Source organism: Alosa sapidissima, chromosome 14 (assembly GCF_018492685.1).
Source record: "Alosa sapidissima isolate fAloSap1 chromosome 14, fAloSap1.pri, whole genome shotgun sequence".
Classification (NCBI taxonomy): domain Eukaryota; kingdom Metazoa; phylum Chordata; class Actinopteri; order Clupeiformes; family Clupeidae; genus Alosa; species Alosa sapidissima.
In genome coordinates, this window is record NC_055970.1 from 17798435 (window position 1) to 17817323 (window position 18889).

Sequence of the window (18889 nt, forward strand, 5' to 3'; positions counted from 1 at the left end):
ACAGACGCTACAAACACATGCCCCACGCCCCCCCCCCCCTTTCCACACACATACACACGTGCACACACACACACACACACACTTGCAACTCAAGCATATTGTTAGCCAGTGGCTAAGACTCAGAACGGTGGCTTTATTGGTCCTGTGTGTATGAGAGTGTATGCAGGAAAAAAAGAGGGATGTTGTTTTATGGCTTCATTATTAGTACTATAACCTGAGGGCCCTCATGTGTCTAACTGCAATGGGCCAAACTGTGTGGGCCTCTGGAATAAGCAGTCTGCATGAGTGTGTGTGCATGCATGCAAGTCAATGAGCATGCGTATGTGTGAATATGTTTGAATGCACTTACCACACATGTGTGTTTCTGTATATGGGAGTGCACTTGTGGGCATGGATGTGTGTGTGTGTGTGTGTGTGTAAGAGTGTGAGTGTGTGTGAGTGTGTGTGTGTGTGTGTGTGTGTGTGAGTGTGAGTGTGAGTGTGAGTGTGTGTGTGAATGTGGGCCCTGTAGTGATGGACTGCTAAAGTGAGTTGCTCTGACAGGTGAGTCCATTAAACAGGCTAAAACACACACACCTCCTATGAACACTGTGACTAGGCCTGTGGCCTTTCTCTCAACTTCCTCTCTCCATCTGTCTGTCTCGATGTGTGTACCAAGGCCAGTGTGTGTGTGTGTGTGTGTGTGTATGTATGTATGTGTGTGTGTGAGAGTGTGAGTGTGTGTGCATGTGTGTGTGTGTCTGTCTGTCTGTCTGTCTGTGTGTACCAAGGCCAGTGTGTGTGTGTGTGTGTGTGTGTGTGTGTGTGTGTGTGTGTGTGTGTGTGTGTGTGTATCTGTCTGTCTGTCTGTGTGTACCAAGGCCAGTGTGTATGTGTGTGTGTGTGTGTGTGTGTCTGTCTGGAGTTGGGATGGCTTCCTTGCCTGTGGACCTCCGTGTCCCTGTGGAGTCTGCCTGTAAACTGCCAGTCTGGATGGCTGAGATTCCTCTGCATATTCTATTCATCTCAGGTTATAGTGGATTTCATGTCTGTGTACCCACAGCATATTCATGCAGGGCTTCCTGTCTAATTAATCAGTCTAATCTAATACAGTGAATGAAACTACGACACGTTAGTTGTAATGTAATTGCCCTAAGGAAAACAATATCCCTCTTGATTAGGTCTTAGAACACTGAGTCACTTTCACCTCTTTATTTCAGCCGCTGAGCCAACATTAAAAATTGTTTCACAATTTATCTGGCTACCCATGTGGAAAAAATAAATGCAATGTGCCTTTAACAAAATGGCTTCAAGCCTTGACACTGAGAGAGGATGCTTTTGTTTTTCAAAAATTATAATTTTATGGATTGTTTATAAGGGTCAAGAGAGGTCAAGTTACCTCAGAGCCCCACAGAGGAACATAAATCACACTGGGTAACAAGAGGTCTAACAATGATACGCCACTAATCAGCGGAGGCGCTTTCAAAGGCAAAACCAATCAAATTCAGAATACCGAACAACCACCAACAACCCTGTTGCCTCCAAAACAAATCGAATAAGGTTATGTAAAACAATGCATAACAGCCCAGTCGACAGGAGGCCTGGTCCAGCACTGGACTATGTAGCCATCAAGCTTTGAAGCTTATCAGGACACAAACAATCCATGGCACTAGGGGTGTAACGGTTCACAAAAATCACGGTTCGGTGTGCACCTCAGTTTGAAGTTACGGTTTGGTTAATTTTCGGTACGGTAAGCCTGTAGGTACTGTAAGCCTACAACAATTCACTGACAATATTACTGATGTACAACAGGAATAGTATTTTGAAAAGGTGTAAAATGTTTTTTTTTCCGCTGTTAATTCACTAAAATGACATATGGTCCGCCATTTAATATGTGTGTGGGAACTCAAATTTGAAACATGGTCCAAAAGCAAAAAAACCTACTGATTACTAAAGACTGCATTCGGTACACATCTGTATTGAACGTCCTGTACGTCCTAAACGGTTCGGTACAAATACATGTACCTTTACACCCCTACATGGCACTGATTCCATAGTCTTGAGGCAAACAGATGCCATTATGCATAGGCCAGGGTTTAAAGAGTAGACCCAAAACACACGTCTTCGCAGAACTGTGGAGGAGAGTGCTGCCGAATCACGCCCGCTTGGCCCAGCACTGGGGTTTAATGGAGGGAGCTGAATTAGTGCTCAAGCAGACTGTGAAATGGCAGTAAGTGTTTCCCCCCATAGCTGCTATCAGTCAGCGCCGAGCCACTGCACTCCACAAAAACCAGCAACATCAATGAAAGCTGCCAAACAGGTGAACGGAGAGGCCAGCTCAGAGAGTGTGACAACCCCCCCCCCCGCACACGCACGCACACACACACACACACACACACACACCATTCAAACCCAAACAAATGTGAGGAGGAAAAACACAGGATTCCTGCTGTTATCCTGCACTTGTATGGACCAGGCAAGTCAGACACACAAGGTGGGGTTAAGGGAAAAAAAACCCTGCGTGATCCACGTGCAGACCTCACACAGCCTCCATATTTTCTGCAGCGAATCCGTATTCCTCTTTTCAAAATCATGTTAAACTGACTTATTGCCTGAGAGGATGGCATGATGCAGTTAACCTATAGTGCACAGAGGGACATAATCCAGTTGCTTGAACAAACGGCGCAAATATAGCCACACGGTGACTGCACTGCTCTTGCAAACCAGAAGGTCAGACCCATCCGGGCAGTGAGTTACCATTTTATCAGCGCCCATAACTAAATCCCCTCCAGGGGGGAACGCACTGCATTTCTAAGAGCCATGGCATTAAGAAGACCAAAATAAAAACAAACATGTGGAAAATAATTGGAGCTCCCCAAATCTCGGTGCTGGCAGTCGTCTGAAGGTCAGCTGACAGGTCGATATGTTTTCCATGTCTTGCATTTATTTCAAGCCAGAATTGCATCTGTTTTGAAACGCCCTCGAAACAGCCATATATTAGCATCCAAATGCATTTTATTTACACCTTCTGCCCATACCTAATGGATAAACACTTCTTCCCACCGTATCGGGATGGGTTTGGACTTGGATACGCAATCAGTTCAGACATGGACTCCAACAGCAGTAAAGAAGCCAAAGGTCACATATAAGCAGTGTGAACACTGTTTGATGCCAAGAGCTGGCATTCACAGGAAATCATCTCCTTATTCAGTACAGTATCTCAGTGGTGAAAACAGATTAGACTAGGTTAATCCTCAGGGGACAGACCACATTAAAGATGAAGCTGTGTACAGAAAGGGAGGAAATCTACAGATGTATCATACTAACCATTCCCATTCCTAAGTTCAGTCGCACTCTGTAGCTGAATATCCTCAGTGAGGACTATAATTGGGAGTTTGAAGATAAGCATTGTTTAAGGCACTGTGATCATACATAGGGGTGTCACGATTCTCCAAATCCTCGATTCGATGTTATTTTCGATTTTTTTGATTTTCAATCTTTTTTAATATTACTATTGATGCATTCCTTATGTTATTTACTCTTTTTGGCGCTTTCCTTTTCTGTTTGGGGGGGGGGGGGGGTTTATTTTGAAACCGCTTTTTATTTTGAAACAGTTCCAACCGCGAGGTTGTAATGTAAACAGAACTAACATTAGGCTAAAACAGAGACGTGAACATAGTGAAATGAAACAACACAGAATGTTAATTTGATTGTTTCAGCACACTCCGAAGAGACCCAAGGTTAGTGTTTATGTACTTATCAATGTGTCTTTTAAGCCTTAAAGTAACTTTGGACTGTAACTAGATCATCTTTTCACTTGCTAAGTTGAGTAGGCTAAGTTAGTTTTAATTTACGTGAATGAACGAATACTTCCACACCGGTGATTTCAAAGTAGCAAGAGGGGCTTTGATTTCGGTAGGTTGATGTGTAGGCTATATTTTAACTGGCTGCAGCCTACAATTAGAGGAGTGTTGACCCTGCAGTTCAGCACGTGCATGTGTGTTTGTGCGTCTTGTACAAGCTGGACGTGACATTGGGGGTGTGGCTGCATCGTCGATTCTACTTTTAAGTTCGAAGTTCGAGATTGAGATGTAATTTCGATATAAAATCGAAATCGTGACACCCTTAATCATACAGATATGCATCTGGATGTACTTGAGCCGCGGCCCTTCACTCGGGGTGCAGGGATGCTCATCTGCTCTTCCCGCTGGATGCTAAATGTGATGTGATACAGAGAAAGGGCACAGCTTGTCAAGAGGGATCTCCTTGGCTCTATTTTAAACCCCTGTGTAGAAATATCACCAGGGTCACAGGGCTAACGAAAAAACAGCCTCTAAGGATGCGAGCAGCCCAGACAATATAAACATAGCACAGACCTCGGATAGGGTGGCAATGGCAGACCAGTCACCCGAGGAGCATTTTATCATAATCCATCATGGATGATTGTCTCATTTACAAGCCCACAGATGACATTTTAGACTGTTAAAGGCTCGGCGGCACCCAGGATCGTGTAATAAAAACAGAAGAGCACAATTTAATACCACAACAAAATGGCAGTGTCCCGAGAACACTTCATGTCTGGCTTCTGCTGGGATACATCTGATCAACCCCAAACAAAAGATAAATAAATAAACCTAAATAAATAAATAAATATTAAACTTCTGAATCTGGCAGCCGACAGCAGAGCCTAACTGGGGAACGATAAACCACCTGGCATCATCCTCACATCAAAAATATCTAAAAATAATTACACTGTGGTTGAAACGCTGCTGTCAGTCGCATCGGTGCATTAGTGGATCGCTGCATCGATAACACTCCCCTCCAAGCTGCCCCGCACTGTGCTCAGAATTCATGAGATCTTGGAAAAAAGGTGTGTGTATCAATGTGCAAGTCAGTCTGTGGAGGTTCATTATTTTTTCTACAATGTGCCAGTGTGTGAGTGTGTGTGTGTGTGTGTGTATGTGTCTGTGTGTGTGTGTCTGCTTGTGCTACCTGTTCTGCCCCACTTTTCCACTTGTCAGTGTGTAGTTCTTCGACCGGTTTGTCTCTGACCGTAGATGGCCACTTCGGAGGTTTTCTTTTTAATAATTCAGTAGACTGTATTCAGTAGAGTGTATAAATAAATCCCTGCTGGCTCCCAGACATCCAGCATCTTCCCACCTCTCCTACTACCCCTAGTAAGACCCCATTCACAGACACAGACACACACACACACACACACACACACACCCACAGACACACACACACACACACACACCCACAGACACACACACACACACACATCTGTCCATTCCTCTCTCTCCCTCGTGTCCCTGTGATGAAGTGGGGGGTGTGAGGCATGCACCATCCCATTAAGACATACGGAGGAAGAGGAAACCAGAAAAGCAGTTTTCCAGAGAATGGGAATCAGACATAGGTGTAGAGATCACTGGTGGAGAGAGGGATTAGTAGAGAGAGAGGGGGGGGTGGAGAAAGAGAGATTGAGAAAGAGAAAGAGAGAGAGATTGATGTATTTCTATATTCATTCGTTTGTGTCACTACCGCGTCATTTGTAAAATATATCTTTGGCAACACTGTACTCAAACAGTAATGCTAACAAAGCACCCTTTGAATTTGAGAGAGAGAGAGAGAGAGAGAGAGAGAGAGAGAGAGAGAGAGAGAGAGAGAGAGGTAGGAAGCACACATGAATGTCAACCCCACAGACATTATTTTCAATCCTTTCAAGTGTGGCTGAGACAGGCCATCTGAGGTCCAAGACACCCGACACAGATACAAACATAAACATGCTTAAGGGAATCCACATGTACGCTTACCCAGACAAACACACTGACAGCACATCCATGCACATGTGCACGCGTGCACGCACGCGCACACACACACACACACACACACACAAACACACACACACCTCCTAGCTCCCATTCGGCATCCTGTCTCTGGGGAACAGACATTGGATTATGGCAGCTGAAGCAATCATGATAATAAGGAAGAAATGTTTCAGGAGGTGCGAACATGAGAATTCATCACAAAAACAGTCACCATTCTGCACTCAACAGCAGATGCTGGTGTCTGCAGGCACACCAGATACATTTTTTTAAAGAATATGGCAGTCCGCACTGAGCATGCCTGGTCTGAATATGCATGTGCATAATATTAAATAAGATGCAGCCTGGTGAGACCACAGTAGAGAGAGAGAAAGAAAGAAAGAAAGAAAGAAAGAAAGAAAGAAAGAAAGAAAGAAAGAGAGAGGGAGAGAGAGAATGAACAAGTGAGTTAAAGGAAAAGAGCTCTCTTTAGACCACCCTCATTTACTGTACTGGCAAAACAAACAACAGACGATAAATGCTGTCCTGTGTGAGTGAGCTGACTGCAAATGAAGACTGGGAGGCAGGGAACGAGACAAGACCAGAGGAGAGAGAGGAAGAGAGCACAGCACAGGATACGATGGATAGCAAAGCCTTGGACACAACAGGATAGAGCAGGAGCAGGAAGCGAAGAGAAGAGGGCATGGCGGTGGAGGAGGAGAGGGATGAGAGGAGGAGTGGGAGGTAGCTGAGGGCTGAAGTGAGAGAAAGAGAGGAGGAGAGGAGAGATGTGTCAAAGAGAAGAGGTGCCAAGAGGAGAGGACATACATGGACAGATGGGACAGAGAGGAGTCCAAGGATAGCAAGAAAGAGGCTGCAAATTCAGGAGTTAGGAGGAGTCCAAATAGTAGATTCTGTTTCATCTTTTGGAGCTTGAAGAAATGACAGCTACTGAGATACCCTAAGGGTTGGCTGGTTAGCTCTCCCACTGTGTTTGCAAGTGGATGCAATGGTGTTTTTGTGAGAGAGCATGGTAGTGCGCTGTGTGTGTGTGTGTGTGTGTGTGTGTGCTTACAATGCAATCACTAAATTAATATTTTGCCTTAATAACATGGTACTATTATCATATATAGATGTCTGATATATTCCAAATAAAATAGAATTTGACAGCAGCACATCTTATTGAAACTGGGTGTCTTTGTTCAATGGCATTCTCAAACATGGTTGGGGGAAAAAATGCAACACTGCTGACCTGAGCTCAGCATTTAATAGGGAATAAAAACAAAGTGACAGCCGGAATGAGATTCAGAATGGAACTTCGGCCACGTCGTTCCAGAAATCAAGCTGATTGCTTCTGTCAGGTTGACAGCAGCTTGGCAGGCAGCAGAAAGGATACAGTATTAACTCACGAGGAACGGAATTTTAGTGAGCTTTTGGACATCCACCACCACAAGCCACAACAGACAGAACCCAGCACTAGGACGTGCTTGTGGCCAAATGGATCAGAGCCCGACCAACTCAAGAAATTAAAATGGCCGTAATATCAAGTACCAAACTTGCGAAATAAATCCAATTTGGTAGGAAAGACGATAAAAAAAACCAAAGAAAATCCAAGGTGACCTTCAGCATGAGCATAATCGAGTCGAGTGGTGTACACTTATGACCTAGTTCTTTGAGATAAACGGTAAATACATCCTTGCAATAAAAATGGTATATTGTGAGATGAGTTTACATATTAAGAAAAGGTGATACAGCTAATAGTCTTGTTATAATCAGATGTGATTACCTAAGAGATGTGTTTTTTTTTGTTCATTTTCTCACTCTTTAATTGTATTTCAGTGCTGGCTTCAGGACAGAAATCTTGTCTGTGTGACACCACTTAAATGTAATTGATTTCAAAGTCTGGTCTGTGTGTGTGTGTGTGTGTGTGTGTGTGTGTGTGTTTGCCACACATGTGGATCACAGGCCCGCAGAAAGACACATCTATTTTTTTCTCTGCGACTAATGTTGGCATACTGAGGCAGACTGTCTGAGAAGCGTTCAGTCTCGCCATCTGTTCCTGGTGCTCTGGCTGCCTGTACGTCAGCCCTGCCTACTCTCCTCCTCTCTCCTCTCCTTAGACTTCACGCTTAGAGAAGGGAAGGTAAAGGGGGCATCTTACACCCCCAAAGTCTCAGTCTCAATCTCAAAAGCACCGTCCCTGTCGCTGTCTGTGCCTCTGTTCCCTCGGCCTTCCTGTGCCTTTCTCTCAAGCTTTGTCCCTCCCTCTGATGAGCTTAGAGGCTGTGAGTTGGGTCTGAATGGGAATCGCTAGCGCCGGGGTGTTGAGGTGGCTTCAGTCGCTAATCCCACCGCTGACACCGTTAATGACGGCTTCATCCCGTCGGTTTGTGAGAGCTCTTCCTCACCGCTTGTGGCGGGCAGGCCAGGAGCCGGGAGCTTTTTGCTCGTGTGTTCAGAGACGCTCGGAGGGCCACCGATCCCCTCTCAATCACTTTCATTTCAGCTCTGTGTGAGAGAGAGAGAAAAAAAGAGCCAAAAACGCACAAATCTGGATGACCTCTCGAGGGCCGGATCTGGTGGCCAGCATTTCATGCAGATTGGCACTCCAATCCACCGGCAGCTCGACTTCCATTAGGACTTTCTAGCTGAAACGCTTGCAGAAATGATAGCAGTCACCACTGGACTGAACCCCTGGAAGCTCGCCCAGGGCGACAGTGGAGGCAGAGACTTTCCTCGTACAAACATTAGAGGCAGCTGTGGATGGGTAGGTGGATAGGATAAGTATAGCTGGAGAGGACACAATATCCTGTGCCCACATCCCCCACCCAAAAAAAAACGACAGGTGGTGAAAATGGAATATTTAGAGAGAGCCGGCAGTGAAATGCAAATGTGCCGCAGCAGGCGGCTGTGCTGAGACAAAAAGACTGATTCCAGAATTAGAGAAGGACCTCTCTGTTCTCCAAGAGATCTCGCAGAGTTGTAATTATGCCATGCTCAAATACAAGTGTGGTGTGAGCTGACCTGCCCCTACTACACCCACCCACCCACCCCACCCTATTCCACTGCTCTTCTCTACACCTTTGCTCACTCAAGTCAAGAGCCTGTTTGACCTGGTCCACATCATTGCTCTCACATCTAACCTCTGTCTCTCTTTCTCTTGTTCTCTCTCTCTCTCTCTCCCCCCATCTCCTCTACTGTGTGGTTCAAACAGAAACCACCCATGCATCAGCCTACTCAGACAGGCATTTCATTAGCATTCGTACTGATGCTCCAGAGCTCCAGGTTGTGACTTTGGGTTGAATTCAAGAGGAGCATGCCACTACAAAGAGATTTCACAAGAGACCAAGCCACTTCAGAGAGGACCACTTCTCCAATGCTCGCTCCATACATAACTGGATAAAGCATGCATGAAACGCATTTCATATTAGCAGTCTGCACAGTGTGAGATTCCCCACCCCCCTCACTACAACCACAACCTCCTGACCCTTGCTTATGGGCCCTTTTCCATTCCATGCATGACTTGTTGACCTGTCGTAATCCTACATCTACTGCAAGGTATACACATACTAAGAACACACAAGGACACGCACACCATCACTCACATGCTGACAGCATGTTAGCCTTCGTTCCGTGCACATTATCACATGTGATGCACACTTCCAGCATGGCGTGCGCTCTGCACACAGAACGTGTACTGCATGCTCCTCTAGGTATGTTAATGAATGTATGAAGATTGATGACACCATTTGCACAGCAGATCCCCCCCTCTGTCATCTCGTGTTGATGGGAGGCCATCAGCCGGTTCATTTTGCCATCAGCCCCCCCCCCCCCCCCCCCCATTTGAGAATCTGCATGCGCAAACAATGCAGCGCTGCCATGACAAATGTTTCCTCAAATTGCCAAATATTACACATCACATAAATAACAGAATGGAAACCCCTACTGCTCCAGACGATCCTGCCACACAAACACCTTCCCCATTTCCTCATAAATAACGGTATGATAATTCAGAACACTACCCCTCCCCCTCCCCCTCACCTCCCCTCAGTCTCACTTTACATCTACCTCTTCTTCCACCTTCTCTCTTTCTCCGTCTCTGTCTCTCTTTCTATTTCTATTTTGCTCTTTCCATGCACAGCCTCTAGAGACCAGAGCATCTATGAGCTGGCTGATTAAAAGCCACACTTGTGATCTCTCTTTTTCTCTTTCTCTCTCTCTTTCTCACACACACACACACACTCTCTCACACACACACACACACACACAGATACACCCTCTCTCTGACACTGTCCCAAAATACAAGTTCCTATGAGGGGATGAGGTCACACTGCTGCTTCTAGTCTCCTCCCCATCCTCCCCTTCCAGTCTCACCCACTTCTCACCCCCTTAGCTCGCCCCCCCCCCTTCCTCCTCCCCTCCCTCATTCAACCTCTCCCTAACCCCTTCTCTCTCTTTCTCTCTCTCTCTCCCACTCCACTTGTGTGTGAGACAGCGGGGAGCAGAGCAGAGGGCTGTGCTGGCTCTTGGCTGATGAGTCACACTCGTGGCCCGTGCTGATGAGGCTGTGCTCTTGCTTCTCTGGGCTGAAGAGCGTCCCTCCGGCTGGGCTGGCGTGGAGGACACGATGCCATTAGTATTTCTCATTTGTTTCCCTTCCTCTGAAGTCAGACTGTCTTTTTTAGTTTCACTTAGGTATAGTGGTATATAATAGAGACGATTCCCTCTACTGGAGATGGGTCTGTTTTGATTGTTTATCCATGTCATTTGTAGATCAGCCGTGTGGGAGTAAGTGAGAAGAGTGCAATAGACAGGCAGAGAGATGGGAGAGGAGAAATGAAGGTCAAACAGGAGCAGAGGGGAGGATGCAAACCAAGAAGAGTAGAACAGAGGACAAGACAGGAGGAGGAGAGGGATGGACAGAACAGAAAGGAGATGAGAGAAAGGAGAGGAAGAAGACGATAGCACAGGAGAAGAAGAGCCAGGGGTCTGCGCGAACCTCTCAGAGACTCCACGTGACTCAGCCACAGAGGGTGTTATGTAACACACACACACACACACACACACACACATGCAAAAAGGTGCACATAATCAAACCTTCCTTCCTCCTTCGCACTCCCATCCCGGTTCTGCTCAATCTTAGTTAATAGATGTGATGGCTTTATTGAAGCAGGCAAGGCTGCTCTGTTTGCCTGCCCAGTAGCTCATGTCAACCTCTGACTTCTAACAGACATAGTGCTCCAGTCCAGCCCTCTGTCATACATATCTCTCTCTCTCTCTCTCTATCTCATTCGCTCCAACATCTTTATGACTCATTATCCATGTCACTTTGTATTTATAATAAAATATTTAAATGTAAAATGTTTTAATAAAATAAAAAAATAGCCCGTCCCTCCATTATCAGCTGTTTCAAAGCATGCCACTAATGAGAATCCCACATTCACTCGGACACTGGCCTCTGGGGCGTTCGTTCAGCTCCGAGTCGCCGGCGTGATACTGAGTGACAGCACGACGGAGGCGGGAGGGGTGGGGGTGGACTGGTGGTGGGGGGGGGGGTGCAATGCCAGGCTCAGAGGCCATGACACACATTACACTGACAAACTCCACCCCTGGTGCAAAAGTTGTGGAGTCGCTCTGTTGTCCTCGGCTCAATGCGGCACGACCAGACCATTGATTCTGGTGAATTGGCGGCTGAAGAATGCAGGTTCTCTGTAACGGGGGCAACTGTCATGACCGTCTGTCATCTGGACCAACCATCACATCACTGACCTTCGATCTAGATCATTGAATAGTGATATCCTGCCATTTTACATCACTGCCGAATTTGGTAATGGGAATGAGCTACCATGACAGTAATAAGCAGTTTATAGTATCATATCCCATTACACTCTTCTAAATGCACTTAATTTCCATGAATATAATAGTACTGATGTAAGTACAGTTTATTCAGATATACAGCACATATTTAGCATGACCTATTACTCACACTGGGTTTGAATCATACACCACAACAATATATTTTACTGTAACTACAGCAGGACAGTTGCCATTACTTAATGCGCTGCATGTGATGATTACCGGGAATCAAGGGCACGGTGCATAAATCATTGCTCGACTGAGAATAGGCCATCTCTAAATGGTGTTATGCTATCTCCGTGCTGTGGCTCCTCTCTCCTCGCTCCAAATGGGCTGATCTCTGTGCCTCTCTCCCCATCACACCCAGGAGTAATGCCGCGGGATAAAAATACATCCATTTTAGATGGCTATTACGCACAGCACCTGACTAATCGCGCCTTTTCTCCCCCCCTCCTTCTCCCACACGCTTTGCCGTTCCTCAGAAGAAGAAAAAAAACACACACTGATACTTAGGTCTAGTCATTTACAGTCCATTATTTCTCCCTTTGTTTTTTTCCACGAGACGTCCTATTAACAAGACCTTTGACAATGGGGCTGGATGTGACTATTAATACGCAATTACGAAGGACGATTATGAGCCGTCTGCCTGGAAGAAGAGACACCTATCCAGTAGGGTCAGAGGCACATCCCATCACACTCCTGTCTGCCCCATTTATATGGTCACCTCTTCTGCTCCTCCACGCACCCCCCCCCCCAACCCAGACCCACCAAAAACATCATCCTGGCCAGCTTTGCCACAGAAACAAACACTAGGAGGTTATTAATGACCAACGGAGATGCCACCAGATAGTCCACCCTCCAACATGACTTTTTTCTTGCGGAAGTGCTGAAGTGGACAACCCCCTCTGTTCTTGTTAACCAGATTTATATGCGGTGTATGGCTTGGCTGAGAGACTCTTGACCACTGAGCTTTGTGGCGAATAAAACCTTTCAGAGCACAGCAGGGAGGGCAATATGGCCATGCTAACAAGTGCATTGCTGTTTTGTCAGGTCAATGCATTGCAAAACTATGTCCAGAAAACAATAGCAGAGAGCAAATTCAAAAGTCTCAAATTCATGTCTCAGTTAGAATGCTGTGTGTGCATATACATGCCGCTAGGCCCTGTCACCCAGCAATTCCTCAAATCTATGTGATATTATTGCATGTGAATGTTTCATTTATCAAGCTTGTAAACAAATCCATCAAAGCTCATACATTTGTATGTGGCCCCTGTGCAATGACCAGATTACTCTAGCTACAATGGTGACAAAACAAAAAAAGTCTTAAATTTAAGCTTGTTTTCTTTGGTGTCAGGAGCAAATATCACAAAGTGCCTGAGGCACTCCGCCACAACACCAAGTCTCTACCATAGCGTCTTGTGTGTAGAATGTTTCGTTTTTAGATTACACCAATAAATCTGACTCTAGACAGTCCCTTGTTTTTCATGTCAAAAAACATTCCACACCTCACTGACACACTGCACCGGTATAAGACACATAACTGGCCCTGATTCTTTAGTAAAAAGGTGACAAAATAACTTTTCACTCATCCTCTCAAACATAGGCCATATTTCTTTTCAACATTTGTTATGCGTGTTGTGTTTGTATAGAGTAGTGCAGTATAGTATCCATCTATCTATCTATCTATCTATATATTACCTGACTGGTATAGGGGGAGAATCAAGGCTGTGTCTGGCGTTCATCCTGAGAGCGGCCACTCTGTGGCTCAGCTCCCGGTGTCGGTGCTGCTCACTCGCATCTACCGCTGCCCATTGCCAAGACCCAGATGCCCACGTGGCTCCTCTTATCCGACAGAGACCTGACAACCCGGCCGGAGCTTGACCTTCTCCCCGTGTTTGCCTTATCACTCCACTACAACATCAGAGCCATGCTCGGGGAATTTTAATGACACCAGGGACTCTCTCGCAGCTGAGACTGTCTGTCCGTCATTCCAACACTGAATCCCAAATCCTTAAAGCCCCAAAACCTATTGCCTGTTGCTGGCACGCAAAAACCATTAGGGCCCTGGCTGCAATGCATGTCTGTCTGGTGCTCGACAGTTGAAACTGATTCTAAAAAGGTGGTGACTGGATGGGAGAGACTTAAATCCTGTGCATAGACTATTTCAGGCCAATAACTCAAACACGTGCCAATCACCAATCACTCAGTCACATGCAAGTCAACGTTCAGCGGCAGTGCAATTCGTTTTGCAAGTAGGCAGACCGTATTGAGGATGTGAAATCTGGTCCATGGCCCAGCAGAATGTGAATATTTAGCTGTGTTTTGGAAGATGTCATTGAGGAGATGAAAGGTCAGAGTCTATTGAAAGCATTGATCTGGGGTCCTGATGGGGTTATTTTCTGTCTACTGATCTACAAGTGTGATTTTTTGTGAAAGCCTTCTGATAAATGAAAATGTTTTAAGTCAAGACATAGTCAAGTAAATCATGTGGATGTTTACATGAAAAATAACTTGTATTAAGTGAAGAAAAAAAATGTTAGATGATTTATTTTCCATTGATTGCTCTTGATTTGCAACAAATACTTGAAATATTGTCCACTTGATCTCATAAAGGTAGCCTAGTCGGCAATTCCGCCCAAATGGTTTATATATTTATTTTCAACAGCCAATCTAATTACACCCTTCCTTTCCTTGTTCCTGAAGCAACATGTTGTTAGACTGGAATAATGAATGGCTCGGTCCAAACTACTTAGCTTGTTTCCTATTTACAGAATCTGAACAGTGTAGGAACACCATTGTTTGTCGGAGAACACACATGAAACAGACAGCTACATGAGGGCCAATTAGTGATGACCATGGCCTGAGTCTAACAGAAAGTGTATTATATTAGAATCACAGACCTTTAACAAACATGCTTGGTTGTTCTGGAATTCCTTTGACATCAACACAAATTTTTGAATTCATCATTTTGAGAGCACTATGACTATGACATAGTCCGGATGACTGTCTTCCTATGGTTTACATTTTAGTTTTGTTTTCTCGTGGGTTCACTGGTTTCCAGGGGCAGTTACACTTAATTTAGGGCTACCTGCATGCAGTAGCGGTCAGTTACTCATGTGAAGGTGTCTTGTTAGTTTGCCTACAGCGACTTGGCTAACCTCACTGCCTTAAAGCCCTGCAGGTCGGTTTATTATTACTCAGCTGGCTTGGCATATGCCTTTGTCTAATATGCCTCTTTAAGACATGATGCATAGTTTGAGTCCACCTAAGGCTTAAGAGTGAAGCACAAAAACTTGTGCTTTCACTCGATTAATTTATGAATAATTGGGAATTATTGACTGAATAAGGAGGTTAAATGTGCTCTTGCTTTGCTAGAACTGAGAACCAGCAGAACAATCCATCTCTCCAGCAGAATGGTTTCAGGGGTTTCTCCACTGGGATGTAGAGAGAATTCATGCTTAGTGCACACACACAACCAGTTTCGGCTCGCCCATCCTTTGTACCACAAATCAACACATAATGTCTTGGCTTTGCTGGGAAATTAGCTCGTAATCGGTTTAGATAAATACAGTGCAAGATTCCAGAGAAACTTCCCGCTGAGTTTCCATTCAGACCAAGGGGAGAAGCTGCTTACTGTCATCACAATAATAAAACTGAGATTAGAGAGAAACTGGGGTCCCCAGAGCCTCTATGTGGCATTGTTTTTTCCCAAACATTTTCTAACAAATTAACTAAATCCATTTTTGTGCTATAAACAGGTTTATAATTGTTTGGGGAGGGAGTTTGTAAAAAGGGCAGAATGACTACTACTGACTTATGTCTTGGAAGACAAGACATCTTTGACTTCTGACACAGCATCTAGACATCTCCAAGACATGGGATTAGTGCTATCTTTCAATTTAGTAATGCAAATAAATCTAACTTTATACAAACATTACAGAGAGTCTATTCTATCAATTCTATCTCAGGGTCTGTTCTATCAATCCAGGTCTGTTCTTAACTATCCAAGTTTAATGGTCTGAGTTTACCACTGTGTCTGCACCAGCTGAAGTAGGTCATTATGTACAACACTGTTATGGTCCTACCATGGTAACTTCTTAACTATATCAATTTAAACAAACTGTTCCTTAAAATATCAAACCTTTTCTGTGTTTTGTGTGTATGGACATTGATTCCGTTTGAAGATAATAACATAAATTCCATCATTGTATAATTATGGAAAAGGCTTTCTAAAAATTCCTGATTCAATTCAGAGGGTGAATAAATACAAAAATGTCCCCACCCAACACAACGCCGTTTAACATTGCTATTACGGCTGTTTGACTGAGATCAGACACTGTCTCTGGTATACACCTAAATGTAGGCAATAGAAATGGCAGAGATGAGAAGGAATCCTCAGGCGATGAGGGAAAGATAATCGATACGTCAGTCTGTTAAATCACTGGCAGAGGCATGCTCAATCTCCCCCGCCTTGCTCCACCTTGAGATGCGCCGGGAATTTACAAGGAGAAATGCACGTGGAGAGGGAAGCACCGGCATGCGCGGGGAAACGGACCTATGGGCGCGACCGTAACCAGCCCCCGTCGTTTTACAAACATAATGGCACCGCCCGATCTTAAATGCATCATATACGATGAAACAAGTAAAATAACTCCAGTTGCTATGGCATGCAATATAAGATATAATTGCAAGCCTATCATTATATCAACAGAGAATGCGTGTATTTTCTTTGCTACTGCTACTGTTTATTTGCAAAGGGGAGATTCCCAGAGCGCGTTTTTTGGACTTGGTAGGCAAGTCACAGGTGCTACGATTGCATTTGCCAACCGAGCAGGAAACTGTTCGCCACACCACTGAACCTCCCACCACCAATTGCTCGTTTTAGAACAGTACGAATGGGAGGTTAGGGTTTACCTCGTAATTCCAAAAAACATGTCTCAAGAGTTGCCGCGAGAAGGGTCGAGGTAGACGGGCTATGGACAAGTCTGTCTCCCACACTAGTGGTAATCATGCCCCTTGTGCACATGCTGAAAATACTGGGTATATTTCCTCATAACCACTTGTAGACTGCTTGTCAGTTGCCTCAGTGTTTACGTTTGGACAAACCAGCGGGATCCTGGTCACGCTCAATAATGCGCACAAAAAGATAAGAGATTAGCACTCATTTACGCACGCAGGCCCGCACGCGCTGTCGCCCGCGCACACCCTCTCTATACACACGTACACATAGAGGGAGAGAGAGAGAGACTAGCACGCTTTCTAATAAAAGCAGTAGCCGCGACGCGAACACGCACACACACAATGTGGGCTCGCCTTTCAAGGGTGCATGGATGAGAATGTAATGACCTTGTCTTTACCCGCCAGGATGGCCTAAAGTCACACTGACATGAACACTGATAACTACAAAGTAGCACAGGCAAGCATGTCAGAACAACAAGTGAACATTCACCATACAAGCAGGATACGAGCACTCTAGTGTAATAATTATTACTAGAGAAATGCACTTTCGGTATCGCTGGGGTCATTGCCGACACTGACACGATTAACATGGGATATCAACTAGTCATATTGCACTATTTTCAACGCTGTGCAATGCCACCAAGTATTGTCATTGCAAGAGCCATTGACCCCTGGCTTGTCTTGAAAGGGATGCAAAACATCTGCTCAGTTGTGGATACCGACAGACTCTTAGCTATTCAAGGGCGTTTTTACCTAACAAACCAAACAGTGAAGAAACAAAGTGGAAAAGCTGCGCGTGTGTCTTGTCCTTACCCTTGTTATCCTCGTCCTCGCGATTTAGATGCATGACTGTTCACTTTTTCACTTCAAGGTTGTTTGTAATTTATCTCCTCTCCAAAAATTCCCAGATTCTTTGAATAGTTTCGTGCCCGAGGATTGTGTTGCTTCTCCGCGAACGATCGACTGTGCGCGCGCGTGTCTGAGCGTCTTCAGCCAGTGTTTCGCTCGAGCAGGTAGTCAGTCAGTGATGTTGCTCTCTCCTCCTTCCCTCCTCCTCTTCCAGCTCCCTCCCTCTTTCCCTCCCTCACTCTCTCCCTTTTTGCTTTCCTTGTCTTATTCTCTTCAATCTCCACAGTCGATGCATGGGGGTTGTGAGAGGCAGCAAGGAGAGAGGTTTTGGTGAGGAGGAAAATGAGTGATGGGCAAGGGGCTGTCTCGTGTGTGATCGTCGGCAGCTGGAATCATCAGCTCATGTCCCCGCCAGATGATTGCACGAGCAATTGGTTCATTGGTTTGCCTTCATTGCAACGCGTGCCTCTCCCCCTACGCATCCATCTGGATCCCACTGTTCAATTGATCAGTCTGGTCGCCTCTCGAGCTGGCTGTCCTCATAACCACACAGTCTTCGTTTTCAGCACCCAGCCGTGTGGTCATTTCCTCATTCTAATTTGATATTTTCTGAAAGTCTGAGAGATTATATAAAACTCTCACTTGACATTTACTGACATTTGTCACAGTTTAGCCCAGAGGTCTCTCACTTGCTTGTTCAAGACTCACTGAATGGGCTAATAAAAATTTGTATTCAAAATAAGAGATGGAGATCTTTATGGAAATATTTTCTCTGTCACTCTCAAGAGAAACAACTGTCAACAATAAACTGTCATCTGTGGGATGTTATTATTTGCCCCTGACCGACACATGCACACACAAGTCACCTCTAAATTATTCAGAACAGCTTGTTAACACTCTTTGCTTCCAGGAAGTGTTTTAATGGAGAAAGGCCAACAAATGAACCCATAACCACTGTAAAAATAAAAAAGATACATTTTTAAGTTCTAAATATTTACCTTCCCAATTTTCTCTATGAGATAGCTTTGCCAATGCCAATATTCATATAGTTCTTCTTCTAATCATGGGCAGGGAGGCACAGCGTTGTTATTATTACCATCTGACCAGAAACAAAAGAGAAAGTTTTTGAAAGGCATAAAGTACAAACAATAGCCCAGGATAGCCACATCTCTGGCTATTTTTGTAACCTTCCTATCTTAGATAGCTTAACCTTGAGTGTTGTGTTCCTGTAGCCAATGACACCTCCATGAGATGGGAGATAATATGCTGGCGCTTAGAGCAACTGGCTGTGTGCCTCACCCTGTATCGCCGGACGCATTTGGCCTAAAGATATCACTTTCTCCTGCAGTCCAGTTATCAGTTGGACTGACTGTCTGATTTCTTCATCCCCACCCCACCCCTTTCCTCTCCCTTTTTATAGTGCCTTCTCACTTGTCTTACCT

The 18889-nt window shown here is 45.0% G+C and overlaps 1 protein-coding gene across 2 annotated transcripts in view; it reads right to left on the reverse strand.

The window, feature by feature from the left end:
• Nucleotides 1-17665, reverse strand: part of syt7b (synaptotagmin VIIb) — a 72835-nt gene extending 55170 nt beyond the window's left edge. Inside the window, exon 1 of one of the 2 annotated variants that reach the window (XM_042060807.1) lies at nt 17412-17665. In XM_042060807.1, coding sequence (XP_041916741.1) covers nt 17412-17445 — 34 coding nt within the window. In that variant the 5' untranslated portion in view covers nt 17446-17665. The remainder of the gene's footprint in view (nt 1-17411) is intronic. The other variant, XM_042060809.1, reaches the window with a different exon arrangement.
• Between the last annotated feature and the right edge of the window lie 1224 nt (nt 17666-18889).